This window comes from Mandrillus leucophaeus, unplaced genomic scaffold, assembly GCF_000951045.1.
Source record: "Mandrillus leucophaeus isolate KB7577 unplaced genomic scaffold, Mleu.le_1.0 Scaffold59, whole genome shotgun sequence".
NCBI lineage: Eukaryota > Metazoa > Chordata > Mammalia > Primates > Cercopithecidae > Mandrillus > Mandrillus leucophaeus.
The window spans coordinates 5,932,169-5,950,134 of NW_012106363.1; the positions used below are offsets into that span (position 1 = coordinate 5,932,169).

General features: G+C 52.3%; 1 protein-coding gene across 2 annotated transcripts; it reads right to left on the reverse strand.

Moving 5' to 3' along the window:
* Positions 1-40: 40 nt before the first annotated feature.
* Positions 41-13,199, reverse strand: NFE2L1 (nuclear factor, erythroid 2-like 1). Of its 2 annotated transcripts, XM_011999352.1 has the most exons (7): positions 13,069-13,144; positions 10,900-10,920; positions 9,895-10,406; positions 4,914-5,126; positions 4,389-4,478; positions 4,019-4,177; positions 41-3,224 (listed from the first exon to the last, which is right to left on the reverse strand). In XM_011999352.1, exons 3-7 carry the CDS (start codon positions 10,402-10,404, stop codon positions 1,878-1,880), a joined length of 2,319 nt encoding a protein of 772 aa, XP_011854742.1. In that variant the 5' UTR covers positions 10,405-10,406; positions 10,900-10,920; positions 13,069-13,144; the 3' UTR covers positions 41-1,877. The 2 variants fall into 2 exon arrangements, with proteins under 2 accessions (XP_011854742.1, XP_011854743.1); XM_011999353.1 differs by lacking the exon at positions 4,389-4,478 and having other exon boundaries at positions 10,704-10,920; positions 13,069-13,199.
* Between the last annotated feature and the right edge of the window lie 4,767 nt (positions 13,200-17,966).

Genomic DNA, 17,966 nt, shown 5'->3' on the forward strand with positions numbered 1-17,966 from the left:
ATTCTCAATTTAAATTCAAAGTGGGGAAAAATTGCACTTGAGAATGAATCATCCATTTTATTTTATTTTGTCATGTGCTCAACAGCATCTCTCTCCCCCCTCTCCCTGGCAGGTCACAGAGATAAATTAAAAATAAAATCTACAAGGAAAATAATTTATAAAAGCACTCCCAGGTTCACACCTTCTATCCCTACTGCTCAGTTAGGCACCCCCTAACTGGGAATCAGTGCTTCCCCCCACCCTCATTTCACTCCTGCTTGTCTGGGGCAGATGGTACTCCAGAGCCACACAGGGGTGAGGGCAGCAGTGGCAAACAGTTAAAAATAAAGACATTGTGGTCCTGGAACCATCTGGCCACCTTGGCACTCCCATGTCTGCCTCCCCCAGGCAGCCCTCCAGGAGCCTATGCTAACCTGGGGCTGTGGAGGGAGAAGCTGCCTGTGGCTGAGAGCTTGTGTGTTTAGGGGGGTGTGCTCTCAGCCCGTCACATGCACTTCTCAATCTTCTAAAAAGAAACCCAAAAAAGAAAGCAGACGACGACCTCGGGACAGAGGAGAAAAATCCCAAATGTTCACACAGTTACACGGAGTCTTTATGGCAAAGAGAACATTTAGCAGCTTTGAATATTGGGGCATCTCCTTTTTACTCAACACAAGCATTCTAGACCCTATAAGTGAAAGAGGGCACAAGCCCTAAAAAAATCAAAGCGCAAGAAATTCTAAGAGGACTAGTTTTTTGTTGTTGTTGCTGGGTTGTGTAATTTTTTGTGTTTTCCCAGTGATAAGCCCAGTTGTTGGTAGGCAGAGGCCCGAGGGAAGGGTGACTCCCCAGTGTTGTGCTGAATCCTGCCTGGAGGCTGCTGCACTAGATCCTCCATCATTCCTCTGCCTCACAGCAGTCCCAGAAGAGGAAGGCTGCAGGCCCAGTTCCCGGAGCACTGCCAGCACCCTACCCCAGCTTACAGAAGAGCTCAGGAAGTCTGTGAGGGGTGGGGAACACAAACACCGAACCCAGGGAGGATGGCATTCACATGCAGGCTCTGATGGAGACAATGGGAGCCTCAGCTCAGGGGTGGCTGGAGCACAGAGGGAGATGGAGTGGCAAGGCAGTGAATGACATGCGTGATGTTGGGGCTGCTGCAACACGGGGCCACGTGACCCTTTCCAGTTCACTCTACCCTTTGACCCTAAATCTCCAAGCCAGTGTTGGGGCCCAGTGGCTCCATTTGATTGAAACGTTACGGCCGATGATATCCAAGAGCTCCCCTTCAGGGATGCCAAAATGCAAGGAGCAGAAAGAGTTAACACCGCCCCTCCCCAACCCCACCCTGTGTCTGCGTAACCCCCAGGGGTGAAATGGGGTTTATCACACCAGTGACCTAGGCCCACCAGTCACTCCAACCTGCTGCCTGGAATCCTGGCCAGAGCCAACCTTAACCTTCCCTCTGATTTTCTTCTCGCTTTGATTTTTTTTGGGGGGGGTTTCCTTCCTTCCTTCTTTCTTTCCCTCCTTCCTGAAATGAGACTTTCTGCCACCTTCCCTTCCTCTCACAGGTCCATTCCTTCCCCTCTGTTGGCCTTTGCTCCACATAGCTCCTCTACCTCCAGCAACTCCACCATCACCCTTGCCTCACAGGAAAGGGGTAGGGTGAGGACCCTGTCCATCCAAATGGTCTGGCCACTTCCACTCCACCCGAGTGGAGCTGAGCCAGCCAGTGCCTGCCTCTTCCTGTACACTGACCCGCAGTCATCCCATCTGAGAAGATATATTGGATAAGAAGGCATTTAAGTCCCCGCTGTAGGTCCAGGTCCAGGTCCAGGTCCAGCCTTTCTCCAGTTTCGGTCTTGGTGGGCATCAAACCCCCTTCCTCCCCAGGCTCACTTTCTCCGGTCCTTTGGCTTCCTCTCCTGCCGCCGGGCCTGCTGGTCGGCCATCGTGCGGGGGATGAGGAGGACACTGCCGTCCCCGGCGTACTGGAGCGCATACTGACTAGGCGAGTAGGGTCGCCCATTCTCATCCCGCAGCCGCCCAAACACCTCCTGGTACAGGCTCTGGACCTTCTGCTTCATCTGTCGCAGGGAGCGCAGGAACTCCACTTTCTCCCGCAGCAGCCGAGCTTTGTCGCGCTGCAGGTCCTCCACATCACGCTCCAGATTCAGGATGGTGTCCAGCTTGCGCTTGCGGCAATTCTGCGCCGCCATCTTGTTCTTGCCCCGGCGCCGGATATCTCGGATGAGGCTCAGCTGGGCTTCACTCAGCTGATATTTGGACAGCAGCTCGTTGAACTCCTCCACAGGCAGGTTGATGATTTTGTCATTGGTGAAAGGGATCTTCATGGCTCGGGCTCGGTGCTCATCCCGGCTCATCTGCTTGTCCAGGAAGTCAGCCTGCTTCTCCTTGCTGCCTTTCTTGAGGGCACTGGGTGGTGGCAGGTCGGCTGAGTCCAGGGCACTGGGGGCCATGTTGTATGTGTGGTTGTGGCCCACGTGCTCCAGGTAGGGCAGGCATGAGAGCTGAGCTGGATCCTGGTAGCTCATGCGGCAGAACTTGGAATACTCAGGCTGGTAGCCCACAGCACCCTCGGCCTCTTCCAGATCCAGGGTCTCAGAGTCAGAGCTGTAGCCAACCGCACCTTCCTCAGAAAAGGAGGAAGAGGCAGAGGAAGAAGCAGAGGAAGAAGAGGAAGAAGAGGAGGAAGAAGAGGAAGAACTGCCTTCAGAGCTGCTTAGGGAAGAAGGGCTATGGCTCGAGTCTAAGGAAAGGCCTGAGTCAGAGTCAAATTCCTCCTCCAGCTGGGAGGCCTGCACAGGGTTAAAGCCTTCTTCAATGGCCAGGTCCATTAGGCTGATCTCATCCAACATGGCTTCATCTAACAGACCCCCCAAAGGGTCAGGCAGCTCTGGGCCTGCTGTGTCATTGGCTGTGCCATTGAGCTGGGGTGGAAAGAAGAGCCCTGTCAGGTTGGTGGAGCCGAAGGTGGAGTTGAGGCTGGTGGAATTGCTGGGGGCCAACGGGAGCAGCGTGGAGCTACTGGCCACAGGCAGGCTTTCCACCTCAGGGCTGAAGAGTAAGAAGTCCTGGCTGCAGCCCCCCAGGGACGCCTGATGCAGGCTGACATTCTGATTGATGGGAGTGTTGGGGGCAAGGCTGTAGTTGGTGCTCAGTGGGTCTCCAGGAGGGGCATTGTACAGGATTTCACTTGCTGATGTGTTCACTTCCATGGCCTGGGAGGGGGAGAAGAGCACCACTGTTCACTAGGAACTGACTCCCTCCCCTGGGGCTCACACACTGCAGGCACCCAACAGAGGCACAGCTGCATGGGTGTAAAGGCAAAAGACTATAAACCAAAGCCCACAGTGTCAGCTCCTGACCCAGCTTCATCCACCAGGCCTGGCAGAGATGGGTTCTTCCATGTGGGCTCCACCCTAATACAAGACTGATCAGCTTTTCCTCATGTTTGGCCAGACTCCCCTATCTTGGAGGGAGAGGAAGAAAACACTACCTTGTTACTGCAAAATCAACACAGTGAAAAGAACACCCAGACTTCAGTCAGAAAACCTAGCTGCACCACTTGCTGTGTAACCATGGGCACATCATTTAACCTCTCTGAGCTTCAATTTCCTCACCTTTGAAATAAAGGCTGACTAGATGACTGTGAGGGCCAAGTGAGCGAACGATGGCTGTGAAGCACCATGTGAATGTCAGCTATTATTAACGCAGAACTTTGGAAGCATTCAGTCAAGTGCCTATCTGCCTGAAGGAAAGGAAGAAGGCACACCCAGGAGGCAGGCCCTGATTTGGAAGGCTGAGTCCTGAGTTTTATTTAAGCCAACCCCTACCTGTCTTCACCTCCCTTGCCCCAAGGACACACCTGGACAGGTTTCCTCTCATTGTCCCCACTTTTCTATGGATCAGAGAAAGTATTACACTTTCTCTCCTCAGAGATGGAAAAGCAACTGAGTGCTAAGACACGCTGTGCAAAATCCAATAGGTTTGTGCCCAGTTCCGATAATCCTACCTGCATTTCCATGATGGACATGAGATCTTGCCACTGCTGTTCCAAATCAAATGGTGACTCTGTCCCGGTCAGAAGAGGAGACAAGAGGTTGTTCTGAAGAGCTGGGGGCTCACTCTCAGTAGGCACTGCTTCTGTTATGCTGGAAATGTCTGCTGGAAACTAGGGCAAAACACAGAGGCTTTAACAAGGGGGAAGGAAAGACCTTGTGCTTTCCTCCCAGAGATTACCACCTGGAGTCTGTTTCTGTTCTTCCTTCCTCTGCATTTACCCCCAGCAGCCAGAACAAGAGCTGGCCCCTCAGCCATGGAGGGACACACCAGATACAGGCTGCCCTGCTCATTTGGTGGGCTCTCACTGGAGTCCTCCTCACCTCAGCATTCTCCCCAAAGGGGCAGGTGGCTTCCAGCAGCCTAAGGCACTCTTCCAGGGACAGGGCCGTCTGGTCCTCCCCACTAGGCACCTGTGGCAACAGGAACTGTAAGTCTGACTGATCTGAGCCTTGGCTGCCTGGGGCTGAAACTTCTTTCCCAGAATGGCTGAAGGCCTGCAGTCTCCCTCCCATTCCCAGGCTAATGGCTGGCCCGGAGTCCCAAACTCCCAGGAACAACAGAAAGGACAGTGAAAGAGTCCTGAAGCAAGCAGGAAGATGCTAGATGCTCTGCCTCCCTTGCATTGTCTGTTGCCAAGGCCCGGCCCTTCTGCATCTGCTGCTTTCCACTCCCCCTTCCAAGGCTCAGCCACTGTGACTTATAGACCCCAACCCAAAACAGAAATTCAGGTCCACCCCACAACCTGTCTTCTCTAAGGGAAGTTTCTGGAAGAACTCCAGCCTGGTTTGTGTCAGGGAAGGGAAGTAGGGACAAAAAGAGAGCCCAGTGAGCAGGGGCGATGGTACCTGTGCAGGGAAGCTCTCCCCAGTCTCTCCATCCACTAGCAGGTTCCGTGCCAGAGCTTCCGCGCCCTCGCCTGCCCAGGTGTCCTGCTCGCCTCCATCTCGCAGCTCCTTCTCCACATCCTGCTCCTTCTGGCGATGACTATAGTCAAAAACCTCACGCCCAGCCCCCAGATCAATATCCTGTCGCCAAAGGATGTCAATCAGATCTATGTCCTGAAAGACAAATCATATGACTTTAGCTCTGAGGTCCCAGGGTCCCTTCTCTGTCCTGCCCCTCAGAGTTCCCTCCTAGTGTCACTCCAGTTAGTCGTGGGTGGGGCCCCTCCCAGCTCTTTACCTGCCAGCCTTTACCCCCTGGTCCCTCTGCACCAGCAAATGTTCATTCATCTACTTCCAGACACTATCCCCTTCCCACAAAAAAAAAAAAAAAAGAGCCACTAGCAAAACCATTAACGTGACTATCACCATAAGGGTGGGAAGAATTAGGGTCTGGACCAAGACACACCCAGCCAAAAGGCAGGGCCGCCTCACTCCTACATAAGAAAGAAGGGGAACATCAGGAGACACCTCTAGCTTTGGAGATTGGACCCCTTAAAACTTGGTTTGGAGGAAGCTGGCCATGGCAAGCAAGAGCAAATTATCATGCAGAATTACTTAGCAGTGACCAGGCTTGCATCAGCCTGTGGTGCCATTTCATTTGCATAAAGGGGTGGGGTGGGCTGGAGAGGAAAATCCCTGCATTTCCAACCACCTGATGCAACCAATGACAACGCCATGCTGTCTACAGCCCTTCCTATAGCCATTCCCTATTCCCCGGCTGGCAGCAAGAGTAAGGCTGAACACCCACAACTCCTCAAGCCCAGGCTCACCTCAAGACTCATCCCCGCCAGAATTCTCTCTCAGCTGATCCTAGCTGCTGCCTCCATTCCAGGGAAGCTCAGGCAGTCAGATGATCCCCAGGGGGGCACCACACCCCTGCTCGGGACAGCCTCACTGTGTCCCCTCACACCAGTGCTCTCCCTTCCTCACCATACCCCAGGACTCACCAAATCCCCATCAGTCAACCCACTCAAGGACGTAACCCCCATCACTGCTCAGCTACAACTGCCACCTTGGGCACCAAAAATGCTTCCCTCCGGCTCTACCGTGGTGGCTCATGAACAGTTGCTGCACCAACTGCCACCCCCACTGCTAACAGCATAGAACCCCAATAAATGGAGCTATTTGGGCTTCCTATACCCGGCACCCCCCTGTAGTCGAGCCCTCCCCACAAGCCTGAAGAAACCCTAAAGTGTTGCCTTCCATCCAGGGGTTAAAATGCAGACACACACTTTCCAGAAAGCAATTTCCTTAGATCAGACCCACCTCCCTACCTCTAAGCCGGTATTCCTCTCCCATTAACCCTCCCTGACCCTAAGACCTCCCAGACATACTACTTTAGTCTCCCCACATACACCAACCTGAACAGAAGCCCTGGACCCAGGAGCAGAGGGGGGCTGGGCCACCCGGTGACCAGCCAGCAAAGAGTTAAGGGGCCGGCTGCCTTTGGCATGGCCCCCACCACTGTGAGAGCTGCGGTCCAGGCGGGTCATGGTCTGCGAGATGAGCCCCAGGGCAGCCGGTGCCGGGAAGCCGGACAGGGGGCTGCAAGGAGCTCTTGGCTTTCAGGGAGCACACCAGGCTGGAAGGGTGGCCCCTTGCTAGCTCCGAGGGGCCTGAGAAGGGTGCCCCGCCCGTGCTGCTGCCTGGGCGGCCCAGCCCAGCCCCCTTCCTCCATCCTTGAGCAGCCCCCTCCCACCTCACAACCCCAGTTCCACTCAGGCGCCCAGCTGCCCCCACCCTGAGCTCACCGCAGAGGCTGCAGTGAGATGGGACTCCCACCCCATGCTCCGTGCTCAAGCTGCAGAGGAAAGCAAGCTCCCTGGGCCTATCCTCCCGCTCCTCCCCCCCACGCCCCCCAAACTTGTTACCTAGGCTGCCGCAAGGAGCCAATCCCCTCCCCCTCCCACCCCGCAGGTCACTGCTGAGGCTGCAGAGAGCCAATCCCCTCCCCCAGGTCAGCAGCTGGGCTGCGGAAAGAGCCAATCCCCTCCCACTGTCGTTACCTAGGCTGCGCCGAGAGCCAATCTCCTCCCCCAAGTCTCCGCTGGAGATGCGGAAGGAGCCAATCCCCTCCCACCGCCTGTTACCTAGCTGCAGACGGTAGCCAATCTCTGCATCAGGGCAGCTGGAGAAGCTGCCGCAAGGAACCAGCCCATCCCTGGGCCGCCTCCGTCTCCTTGAGGAGATGCGCCCAGGGGCGGGCAGCCCCACCCAGCCCAGTCAGCTGGGGTGGCGCAGTGAGAGCCCTGGGGGAAGGGGTGCCACTCTCCTCCCTCCTGTCGCATCTTGCTCATCCAGCCCACTCAGGACTGGGCAGACACTCCTCCCGCAGATTCTCTGGGAATCTAAATTATTTGCTGGAAGTGGAAGGAGTTACCCCATTCCTCAGGAAGGCAGTGGCCAGTTCTCAAGGCCAGGGATCACAAGTCAGGCTGGGCAGGAACCCAGGGCACCCAGGCCCACCATAAGTCGTAAGTTTTGTCACCCTAAAATAGGCCAGACTACGGAAAAGGGGAAGGCCATTTTGCCCACGTGCAGCAATGTCACAGTGCCGGCCAAGCCTAGCCCCAAGCAAGAGGAGGGGAGACACAACCCTGAAGCCCCACACTTAGGGAGACAGGTGCTCCGCTTTCTCCTGGCCACAAATGTCCCCCACTCCCTTTTCACCCTGGCTTTATTCAAGAGCATTCTCTGCCTGATACCTGGCCCACATCTCATCCAAGCAGGAAAGAAGCCCCTCACAGACCCAGTATCACAATTCAGACTCCCTGGATTGGCTTCTCGAGGGGAAATTTAGCTCCCTCCCCACTGCTGCTCCCCTGGAGCCTAAGGTCAGGTCAGAGAGACAGTATGTTCTCTCTGGTCACAGTCTGCTCCTAGCCTGGAAAGAGCTGTAAACAGGCCACCCCCCTGCTCTGGGCAGAATGCCAATCTCAAGGGGAATCCTATCCCTGACAAGGGCCTAGGCTATGGCTGTCCACAGAGCAAGCCTGGCAGCGGGGGAGCACTTCCACCCCAGGGATAATACCGGTTCCAGCAGTGCCTGTCACATGCTCTGGACCTGGGTATTTTTATCCCTGAGTTGCTGAGGAAATGTTGTTCTAGACACATAATAATCCTCCCTTCCCCCATACCCAGCCTGGGCCCCTAATGCTGACCCACCCCACCTCCCAAAGGGAGTTGTAAAGGCCTGAGATGAAAAGCACAACCTTCACAAGGGCCAAGAAATAGAGGAAAGCAGGGTCAAAGTCCCATCGCATTCCACCCCAACCCACCCAATAATATCCAAAACATCCCATCCCATCCCAGCAGGAACAGATATGGAGCTACCCCTGCAAGGTTTCCAGAAGCAAACCCAGTTCCACCCACCCCTGGGGGAGCTACCCTGGGGGAGGAGCATGGAGCAGAGACTGGGAAGCATACTTCAGAACACTGTGCCAACATTGGAGCCCACTTGAAGGAAAGGGAAACGGGAAGCAGAAAAGAGGTGAAGTTCCAAGTGGCCCTGTAAGAAGCTAAAATAAGAGGCCCTGAAAGGTAAGAAATGTTCCTGGCTCCTGCGCTCAGATAATCCTAGTCCCTCTCAAAGCAGGTCCAGTATGAGCCATTTGAGCACAGAGCAGAGTGTCTCAATCCCTGTACTACTGACACTTGGCGTCAGACAAATCTGTTGTTTGAAGGTGTCCTGTGTCATTCAGGATGTTAACCAGCATCCTTGGCCTCTACCCACTAGGTGCCAGTAGCACCCCTGCCCCAAGATGTGACAACCAAAACTGTTTCAAGATATTGCCACTTGCACCCTCGGGGACAAAATCACCCCCAGTTGAGGACCACTGGCCTAAAACAAGCCATACTCTTTGACAGTCACTAACAGTCAGATAACTAAGCTCAGGAAAAGGCTACAAAGGAGGGAAGGAGGGAAAACATGGTCTGACCTGGCAGGCAGAGGAGCCCATTTCTGCAGCATCTGTAAAACTTTTTACATTCCTCCACATGCCACCTCCAAAAACCCAATCGGGCTTTCTCCTTCCCTAATGGCCAGGGGAGTGCAGTGGGCCTTTTTCCCAACTACTTAAGGCTGGGGGGCAAGCAAAAGTCATACAAACCCAGAGTTCAAAGCAATCTTATGTTGGTGAGGCGGGGCAGCAGCAGCCATTCACATCTTAAAAGGCAAAGAACTGCATCGTTTTCTGCCCAGAACAGTATGTCAGCCATGTGACAAGAGCTAAGGATCTCTTCTGACAGCTCAAAGCAAGTTGACTTGGGCAGCAGAATGCAGTTTCTCTTCTACCTCCCAGCCTTCTCTTCCCTACTCCCTGCAGTGGGCCTTTAGAGCAAAGAATGGAAGCCTTGGCCCTCTTCTGCCCAAGAATAACTATCCAAATCTACCCTTTGGCTCAGGCCCAGGAGGTCTGAATTATCAGGACAATACAACAACAGGCCTGACCACAAAGGAGAACTTCAGGGTATGTCTGTGTTCTGATGTGGGGGGAGATACAAGGCAAGAGTCCATAAAGTATTTGTGTCTTAGCAACAGATGTACACTGCATCAAACCCCATCACAACATGACTCCTCCCCCACCCCAGGCCTCCAGCAGTCATGCTGAAATCCAAGCAGTCAACACCCTGGCATGTGTAGGAACCTCCCACTGCCCTGACAGTACATTTAGAGGTAGGTCAATGGTTCAATACAGGGAAATGCTCCCAGCCCCCAATCCTAAAGTCAGACAGTTCAGCCCATCCCTACCCAAGAACAGTGCCTGAGGCCCTGCTGAAATCTGTCTGACTCTTTACAGGGCTCTGTGTTCTGACCACAATCATTCTGGACGAGCCCACCCCCAAACCCCAGGCCCCCCACACCCACCACAGGTCCACTAACCTCTTTGGTTAAGTCTCCACTGACTGGAGGGGCTACAGCCCCCAAATCCTCCAAATCTTCACCGAATCCCTGCTCCGTTTCGCTTTCTCGCACCCCGTTGTCTGGGCCTGTCACATCTTGGAGGCCACTGGAACTCTCGAGGGCGAGGCCTGAGTTGGGCTGACTGCCAGAGACAGACCCCTCTGGATCTCGGTGAACCAGCCAGGCATTTACCTCAGTGGTTGGCACCTGGAACCTGTCCAGGGCCCTCACCTGACTGAGGAGCCGCCGGGCAGTGAAGTAATTGTCCAGGTCTATGCTCTTGGGGTGGATACCATAGCCATCCAAGGTATTCCTCAGGTTGTGGAACTGGGTCTGAGTATAGGCAGAACTGGGCCCCAGGATGATCTCCCGGAGCGGGGGGAGCTGTGAGGTCAGGTAAGTATCCACGTCCACCCGTACCCCAATCAAACTCAGCAGAATGGTGAACTGGAGAAGTCCTTCCGTTAAATATTTCTTCAGAGAAAGCATTGCTGAAGGACCAGAATGTTTATGCTTTTTGGTTTTTAAATCTTCCAAAAGACAAATCAAGGCCACTGCTCTGCCGCTCCAGCCAGCAGGTTACCCTCCTCAGTGCCAAACCCCGTATCCCACCCTGGCAGAACACAAGGGCTGAGCTCCCTGATGGCCCCAGAGGAAAGCACACCCTGTGGAGCCAAGGCCAAGGCCACACTCCAGACCACATTCACTTTTCCCTTCTTGACACCTCACCTCTGAAAGCACAACTGTTCCTAACCCAGTCCAGGCCCTCAAGGGCCCACGTGACTTACTGTCTCCACAGTCCACATACAGTCACTTCCTCACTCACATTAGTTGTCCTCTCTGTAGATTCCACTGCAGGCTGTTCTCAGGAACAGCTGATGGATTTTTTTTTTTTTTCCTTCTCCCTCCTAAGGTTTATTTTCTTTGGCTGGAGCTACAGGCCTTTCGTCTTGGGTCAGAGTGTCCCGCCTCCTCCACACTTACCAGGGGGGTTTCCAGAGAAACCTGAAATGGGAATCACAAAAGCAACAAGATGAGATTCCATACTTTTCACATCATGATCAGGGTAGGAAAACCTTCACAGTAGAAGGCAGAAAACACATTCAAAGTACACTTTCACTTTTTTTTTTTTTTTGAGACAGTCCCACTCTGTCGCCCAGGCTGGAGTGCAGTGGTGTGATCTCTGCTCACTGCAACCTCCACCTTCCGGGTTCAAGGGGTTCTCCTGCCTCAGCCTCCCAAGTATCTGGGATTACGGCGCCTGCCACCATGCCCAGCTAATTTTTGTGTTTTTAGTAGAGTTGGGGTTTCACCATGTTGGCCAGACTGGTCTTGAGCTCCTGACCTCAGGTGATCTGCCCGCCTGGGCCCCGCAAAGTGCTGGGATTACAGGCGTGAGCCACAGTGCCTGGCCTAAAGGCCACTTTTATAGGAAGAAAGGACTACTTACACTCTCAGAAAAAAAACCCAAAATATAGCAACCGATCATAGAAGAACTATAAAAGGTACTGATCACAAAGGATCTCAGATACTTAATATTAAATGTTCAATATCCTAAAATGTAGCTTGGTTTGGATAAGCAGACAATAACTAGGTCATCCAAAATATCTTACACCTTTGTTTTATTTACCAGCCCTCCTCCCCCGCTACAGGTGCATTACCCAGCTTCTATTTTCATATGAGAAGCCCATTTCTTGTCTTAAAAGTAAAGCTGAATTTTCACCTCTCAGGAGAAAACCACCTATAACAGTTATCTTTTCCAGTTCAAAAAGGCAAGATTATTAAACAGTGAGAGTGTGGAAGGACAAAAGGACAATGTTCAGGCCACCACTTCACCCAGAAGAAGAACGCCTTTTGTTTTCTGAACTTTGAAATCTGATTTCCCTTTCCTATCCTCACATCTTAAAAAAAAAAAAAAAAAAGGAAAAGGGCCGATGCTTGTAATCCCAGCACTTTGGGAGGCCAAGGAGGGCGGATCACCCAAGGTCAGGAGTTCGAGACCAGCCTGAACAACATGGAGAAGCCCTATCTCTACTAAAAATACAAAAATTAGCCGGGCGTGGTGGCGCATGCCTGTAATCCCAGCTACTAGGGAGGCTGAGGCAAGAGAATCGCTTGAACCCAGGAGGCGAGGTTGTGGTGGGCCGAGATCGCGCCACTGCACTCCAGCCTGGGCAACAAGAGCGAAACTCCATCTCAAAAAAAAGAAAAAAGAAATAAAGAAAGAAAAGGAAAGAAAAAAAGGAGGAGAAGGATGGTGGGGGGCCTACTACGCAAGACTATTCCGTCCAGGATTTGCATAGGCAGGTTTTATTTTCATTCATATGACCTTCTGAGCCAAAGCAGAAGGATATGGCCACGTTCTCTAGCCAGACCGCCCAGTGCCGAGGAGGTAAATCTGTTTCTGGTCTCCACTTTTGAGCTTCCATTAATCTCACAAACCAAGACATACCCCCTCTCCTCTCCGGCGTTGTGACCCATCTACCAACTTCATTCTACAGGGGGAGAGCGATCTATACGTACACAGCGTACGTGTACACACACACACACACACACTCCCTCTCTCTGGTCAGAGTAAACACAATTGCGACCCAGAATTCCTGCTTACGCTACCCTCCCGTTCTCACGCAATTTATTACTAAAACCTCCCAGGAGCCTAAGTTCGAGAAATCGGATAAAGTCCCTTAAAAATCGAGTTAGGGGCAGGGCCCTGGCCTGAGGCTGGTCCCACCCTGCCCGGATACCCGAGTCCGGCTGAGACCAAGTCGCCATGCCCACTCTCGGCGCCGGAGCTTCTAGCCTCCTGGGGCGGCCAGCGAACAAGTGCTACTTCCCCGGCCTTGACCCACCCTTACAACAAACCCCACCCCGCCCTCCGTGCCGATGGCCCCACCCCACTCCCAAGTCCGGGCCTCACACCACGCCTTCTCGTGCCCTCAACCCTGCCCAGTCCATCCCATCCCAGAGCCAGCTTTCCTCTCGGCCCCGCGCGCGGCCCCTCCCTGTCAGGCCCAGGGCCGGGCTCTGGCGGGAACCCTGCTCGGCCCCCGCCTCCTGCGCCTCAGCACCATCCCGTCGCCCGTCGCCCCATAAGCCTCGGCCCCGCGGCGCTGCACCCCTCCCTTCTAGGAAAGGAATGTGCCCGATACCCGCTGCTTAGCTCGGCGTCCGCCGCTGCCGCCACAGCAGGCCCTAAGCCCGAGTCCCGGCCTCGCCGCCGCCACCGGCCGGCCTAGAGCTCCGAGCCTCCGCTTCCCTCCCCGCCCCCTCCTGCCACCGCACTCGGAAACCCGCCCGCCGCAGGCACCCTAGGAACAGTTTCTCCAATCAACGAGCCGAGACCGGGGCCGTCGACGGATGTCCCTCTGATTGGCAGCAGAGAGGGCCCAATGGCTGAGTGTACCTCCTCATCTCCGGACCCGATTTCCCAAGACTGACATAATTCCCGGCCCAGTGGGTACCTAGGCCCGCCCCGCGGTGTGGACCGACCAATGAGTAGGGCGAAGGCCTTAGTGTCTAGCATTCTGGGCCCCTCGGCCGCGCGTTCGTGGCGGGCGATCTTAGCGGGCTGGGAGTTGGGTGAAGTATCCAAGCTGGGCGCTTCCAGCGCTTTCTGTGGCGGGGGATTGAGGGCTTAGGGCAGGGAATGGGAGGGTGTATCGCCGCGGGAGTGCGGAACACCTCCGCCTTGAGGTTTCCCACAGTGACTTGCAAAAGTCTAGTGAGACCCGAGAAGGCTGAGGCGGGACACGAAACATGTGGTGCTTGTGGTTGCGACGCTCGTGCCGCCATCTTGGGTGCTGGCGGCGGAAACCGGTACCCCAACTTCCTCTCGGTGCGAACCTGGAGAAGCCTCCCCAGCTGTGAGGGACGGTTGCGCCTCGTGGCCCAGGCAAGGGTGCCTTCGCTGGAGCAGTCCCGGGGACGGTTGTCATGAGGGTGGTGGGACATTGGCGGAACGTTGGTGGTATGAGAGCTGTGGGGTAATGGCGATTTTTGTCATGGTAGAAACACCCCAAAGAGCCCCCCTCACTTGGTCTCCCACGCTGCTTAGTCTTGCTTTTTTTAGGAATGTTTCTCAGTTTCTAATTTCTCCAGTCCCATCTGGTTATATTTCCAAAACATGTTTGTGACTCTCAAACGTTAGTTCACCCCCAGCATCACTTGGGGAGCTTGCTAAACTACGAATTCCGAGGTCCCACTGGAGAGTCTGATTTAGTGACCCTGGAGTGGCGGCCGGATAACCTGCCTGCTGGGATGATTTTAACGCAGCTGATGCGAAGACCCCATTTAGGGAATCATTGGGTTGGAGTTTGCAGTGCGTTCCTCCCAGCTATAAGACAAAGAGGTGTAAACTCAAGTCTGTCTTCTTAGAAGAGCCCATTATTTATGGGTGAATCATTAGTCCCTGTACAACTAAGGACAACGCCAACTGATAACTCAGTAAATAATGAGTCCATTTTGTGCTTGCAGTTAGGAGGCTTAATTTGGGGTGGTTTACAGATTAAGTACTTTCACTGTATATAATAAACGTACACCAGCAATTCTTACAAAACTTCTGAGCTAGTTTACCAGTTTCAAAGACTAATTCAGAGAGCATGTTTTACCTATTCCAGACTGGACTCGAACTCCTGGACTCAAGCAATCTTCCCATTTAGTAGGGACTACTGACGCGTGTCTCCCAATAAATATCTGAGTATAAACGACATGAGGACTAGAATTTTGTGTGTTAACTGTTATAACTTAGTAGACACTCAAATACTGAGTACTTGAAGGGGGACTCAGGCAGGCCTGTGATTTTCCTGTTAAAACCAGAAATTAACCACACCTTGGAGGATGTACAGTTCTGAAGGATATGGCATGTTACCAATAAAATAGGAGACCATTCAGTCCCCAAAGTAGTGAGACAATGAAGATAAAGACTGGTAGTGTGTAAGAAAGGAGGAAAAATTTAGGTGTGGCCATCAAACTCTAAAAATAAGGTTGAGAAGGACATATTTTAAAATCATAGCACTGGGCCGGGCACAGTGGCTCACAGTAGCACCTTGGGAGGCCAAGGGGGGAGGACTGCTTGAACTCGGGAGTTCAAGACCAGCCAGGGCAGCATAGTGAAACCCCCGTCTCTACGAAAAAACAAGCTGGGCCTGGTGCCACAAATCTATAGTCCCAACTACTCAGGAGGCTGAGGTGGGAGGATTGCTTGAAGCTGCAGTGAGCTATGATGGTGCCAGTCTGGGCAACAGTGAGATCCTGCCTCAAAAAACAAAAGAAAACATAACATTGAAAGATATAAAGGCTCAACTAAAGTACAGTGTTTAAATACAAGATAATTTTGAGAAGGTGAAAACAGCATACTAAGATTGATCTTTTTTTTACACAACAAATACAGAACAATTTTCAGTCCTAACAGTTCAAACTAAAACTGGACAATCGTTTATGTGAGTTTCCTGCTTAGCCATTTCACAGAAGTGGCCCGAAAAAGGGAAAGAGAGTTGCAAGGACCAAAGAGAGTAAAGGTGTAGAGACAAACGCAATCGCAACAGCAGGCCTAGGTCTGGCAGGGTGTGGGCGCCCAGGATATTTGATACTCCATGGAAGGGAGTGGAGACGACTGTCTTCCATTCTGTCTAGAGTTCCAGATCAAGTCTGAGCAGGTGCAAGCTTTCCCAGAACCTGCTGATTAACCTTGTAAAACCTAGGGTGTGTCCTCCTTCACCCAGGAAGTCACCCCCCCACCCCCGCTTTCCCCCAACACTCCCCCGCTCCCTTCGCCTGGGACAGCTGTTAATAGGACAATTACCCAAGAAGCAAAAGAAGGATCCCATGCTGATGTGTCATCAGTCCCGGTATATCCATTAAATCAGACTGAGAAGACCACTGGAAAAAGTGAGCGCATGCGTGGCTCCCTAAGGGAAAGGCTGGCAGCCATTGTAAAACCAGGCCTTGCCCCTGTGACTCCGGGCTGTGCAGGAGAGAGAAGAAAGCAGTGGAAGCCGAGAAGAGGGTTAGGTCTAATGCACAGGGATTTGGGGCCAGCTAACTATAAAACATACACAGAAATCCCCACCCCCACCCCAGGAATAGCAGTGTAGTGTCTACCGACCCAGCTTCCCTCATAGGAAAAGCTGCTGCTGCCACCAACAGGCACCTCCATCCCGCAGTCACCCCAGAGGATGACACATGCCAGGAATCCCCAGAGAAGGGGCTGTGGGAGGGCAGGCTGGCTGGGGCTCCGATTTCTTCTGGAACAGTGAAATTGCTTTTTCCCTAAAAGGGAAACCCAGTCTTTCTGCCATTCTGGTTGCCCATCATCTAAAAATGTCTCTAAGGCCAGGCACAGTGGCTCACACCTGTAACCCCAGCACTTTGAAAGGCCCAGGTGGGCGGATCACTTGAGCCAGGAGTTTGAGACTAACCTGGCCAACATGGTGAAAACCCATCTCTACAAAAAAAAAATACAAAAATTAGCCAGGCGTGCTGGTTCATGCCTGTAGTCCTAGCTAGTGGGGAGGCTGAGGTGGAAAGATCACGTGATCCTGGGGAGGTTGAGGCTGCAGTAAGCTGTGATTGCGCCACTGCACTCCAGTCTGGGCAACAGAGTGAGACCCTATCTCAAAAAAAATAAGAAAAAGAAAAACATGTCTTTAAGTGTTGCTAATCCATTTAAGTATTTCTTACTTGGCAACCTCATCTAATCCAGGGGAATAGATTAGATAGATGATTGCCTGAGATTTCCTTACAGTCCTGAGAGATTCTAGGAGTACATCATGTCAATACTAAATGTTAGCATGTTTTGCAAAGAAATCAATTAGTTTTCTGGCTAATCCGGACATCTGGCCCTCTCTCTTACATGGTAAACATCAGCAAACTTGTTACCATTAAACTACCAAAAAATAAAGCTATTCTGTAAGCCAGCCTCTTTCCTGTGCATGACTACCACAGTCTTAGAAGATTGCTTCTAATCCTGGCTGCACATTAGAATCACCCAGGTGGGGAGCTTGTAAAAACTACCAATGCCCAGGTCCCACCCCACACAAATTAAGACAACCACTCAGAGCAGAATTGGACATCAGTATTTTGTAAAAGCTCTTCAGGTGATTCTTATGTGCAACCAGAGTAGAGAATCACTAGGTTGGAGCAAAAATCCACGTTGAGGTTAAAAAAAAAAAAAAAAAGATTGTGGTAATACAGGAGCACAGACTGGAATGCTTATCTGATTTTTTTTTTTTTTTTTTTTGAGATGGAGTCGCTCTGTGGTCCAGGCTGGAGTGCAGTGACACCATCTCAGCTCACTACAACATCTGCCTCCCAAGTTCAAGCATTTTGCCTGCTTTCAGCCTCCTGAGTGTCTGGTATTAAAGGCGCACACCACCACACTTGGCTAATGTTTGTATTTTTAGTAGAGACAGGGTTTTGCCTTGTTGGCCAGGCTGGTCTCAAACTCCTCACCTCAAGTGATCTGCCCACCTCAGCCTCCCAAAATGCTGGGATTATAGGCGTGAGCTACTGCACCCGGCCTATTTGACTTTTAGGATGTGCTCATTCTCAATCCTAAAATGTTCTTTCTTCACCTCTACAATGAAAATATCTCATTGTTCATTAGTGTCTTAGTGTAACATTTTTTGAAGCCGAGTTCAGCTGTCCTGTATGTCTTGCTATGTTGTCTCAAACAATACCAGGTAGTGTTCTTTGTAGAGCTCTGTGTGACATGTCACAATCAAGGAGCTGCCATTAAGAGGTGGGAGGAGTGGATATTTTGGACTTACAGCTGGGTTCGAAAATCTGGCTCTGTCTCGTACTAGTTGGGCCATCCTGAGCTAAATGGAGATAACAATATACATATTCACAAATCTTAAAACTCAGGTCATGTGTATAAAGCCATTCATGCCCACGGGAAGAGCTGAGTATAAGGCACTGTCTTGAATAATCCTGTCTTCACCTACCCTACAACTTTATCTCAGAGAAAGTTATCTCAGAGAAAGCCAAAGGTGATGAAGAAATGAGAGCTGTCCTTAGAATGGTCTACTAGAAGCCTATCCTACAGACAGAGC

Coding starts and splice junctions, on each gene's coding strand:
- NFE2L1 (XM_011999352.1), bottom strand. CDS start 10,404: ATGCTTTCTCTGAAGAAATATTTAACGGAAGGACTTCTCCAGTTCACC. Junction 5,127..9,894: donor GTGGAGACTTAACCAAAGAG/GTTAGTGGACCT, acceptor TTTGTCTTTCAG/GACATAGATCTGATTGACAT. Junction 4,178..4,388: donor CCTTTGGGGAGAATGCTGAG/GTGAGGAGGACT, acceptor GTTTTGCCCTAG/TTTCCAGCAGACATTTCCAG.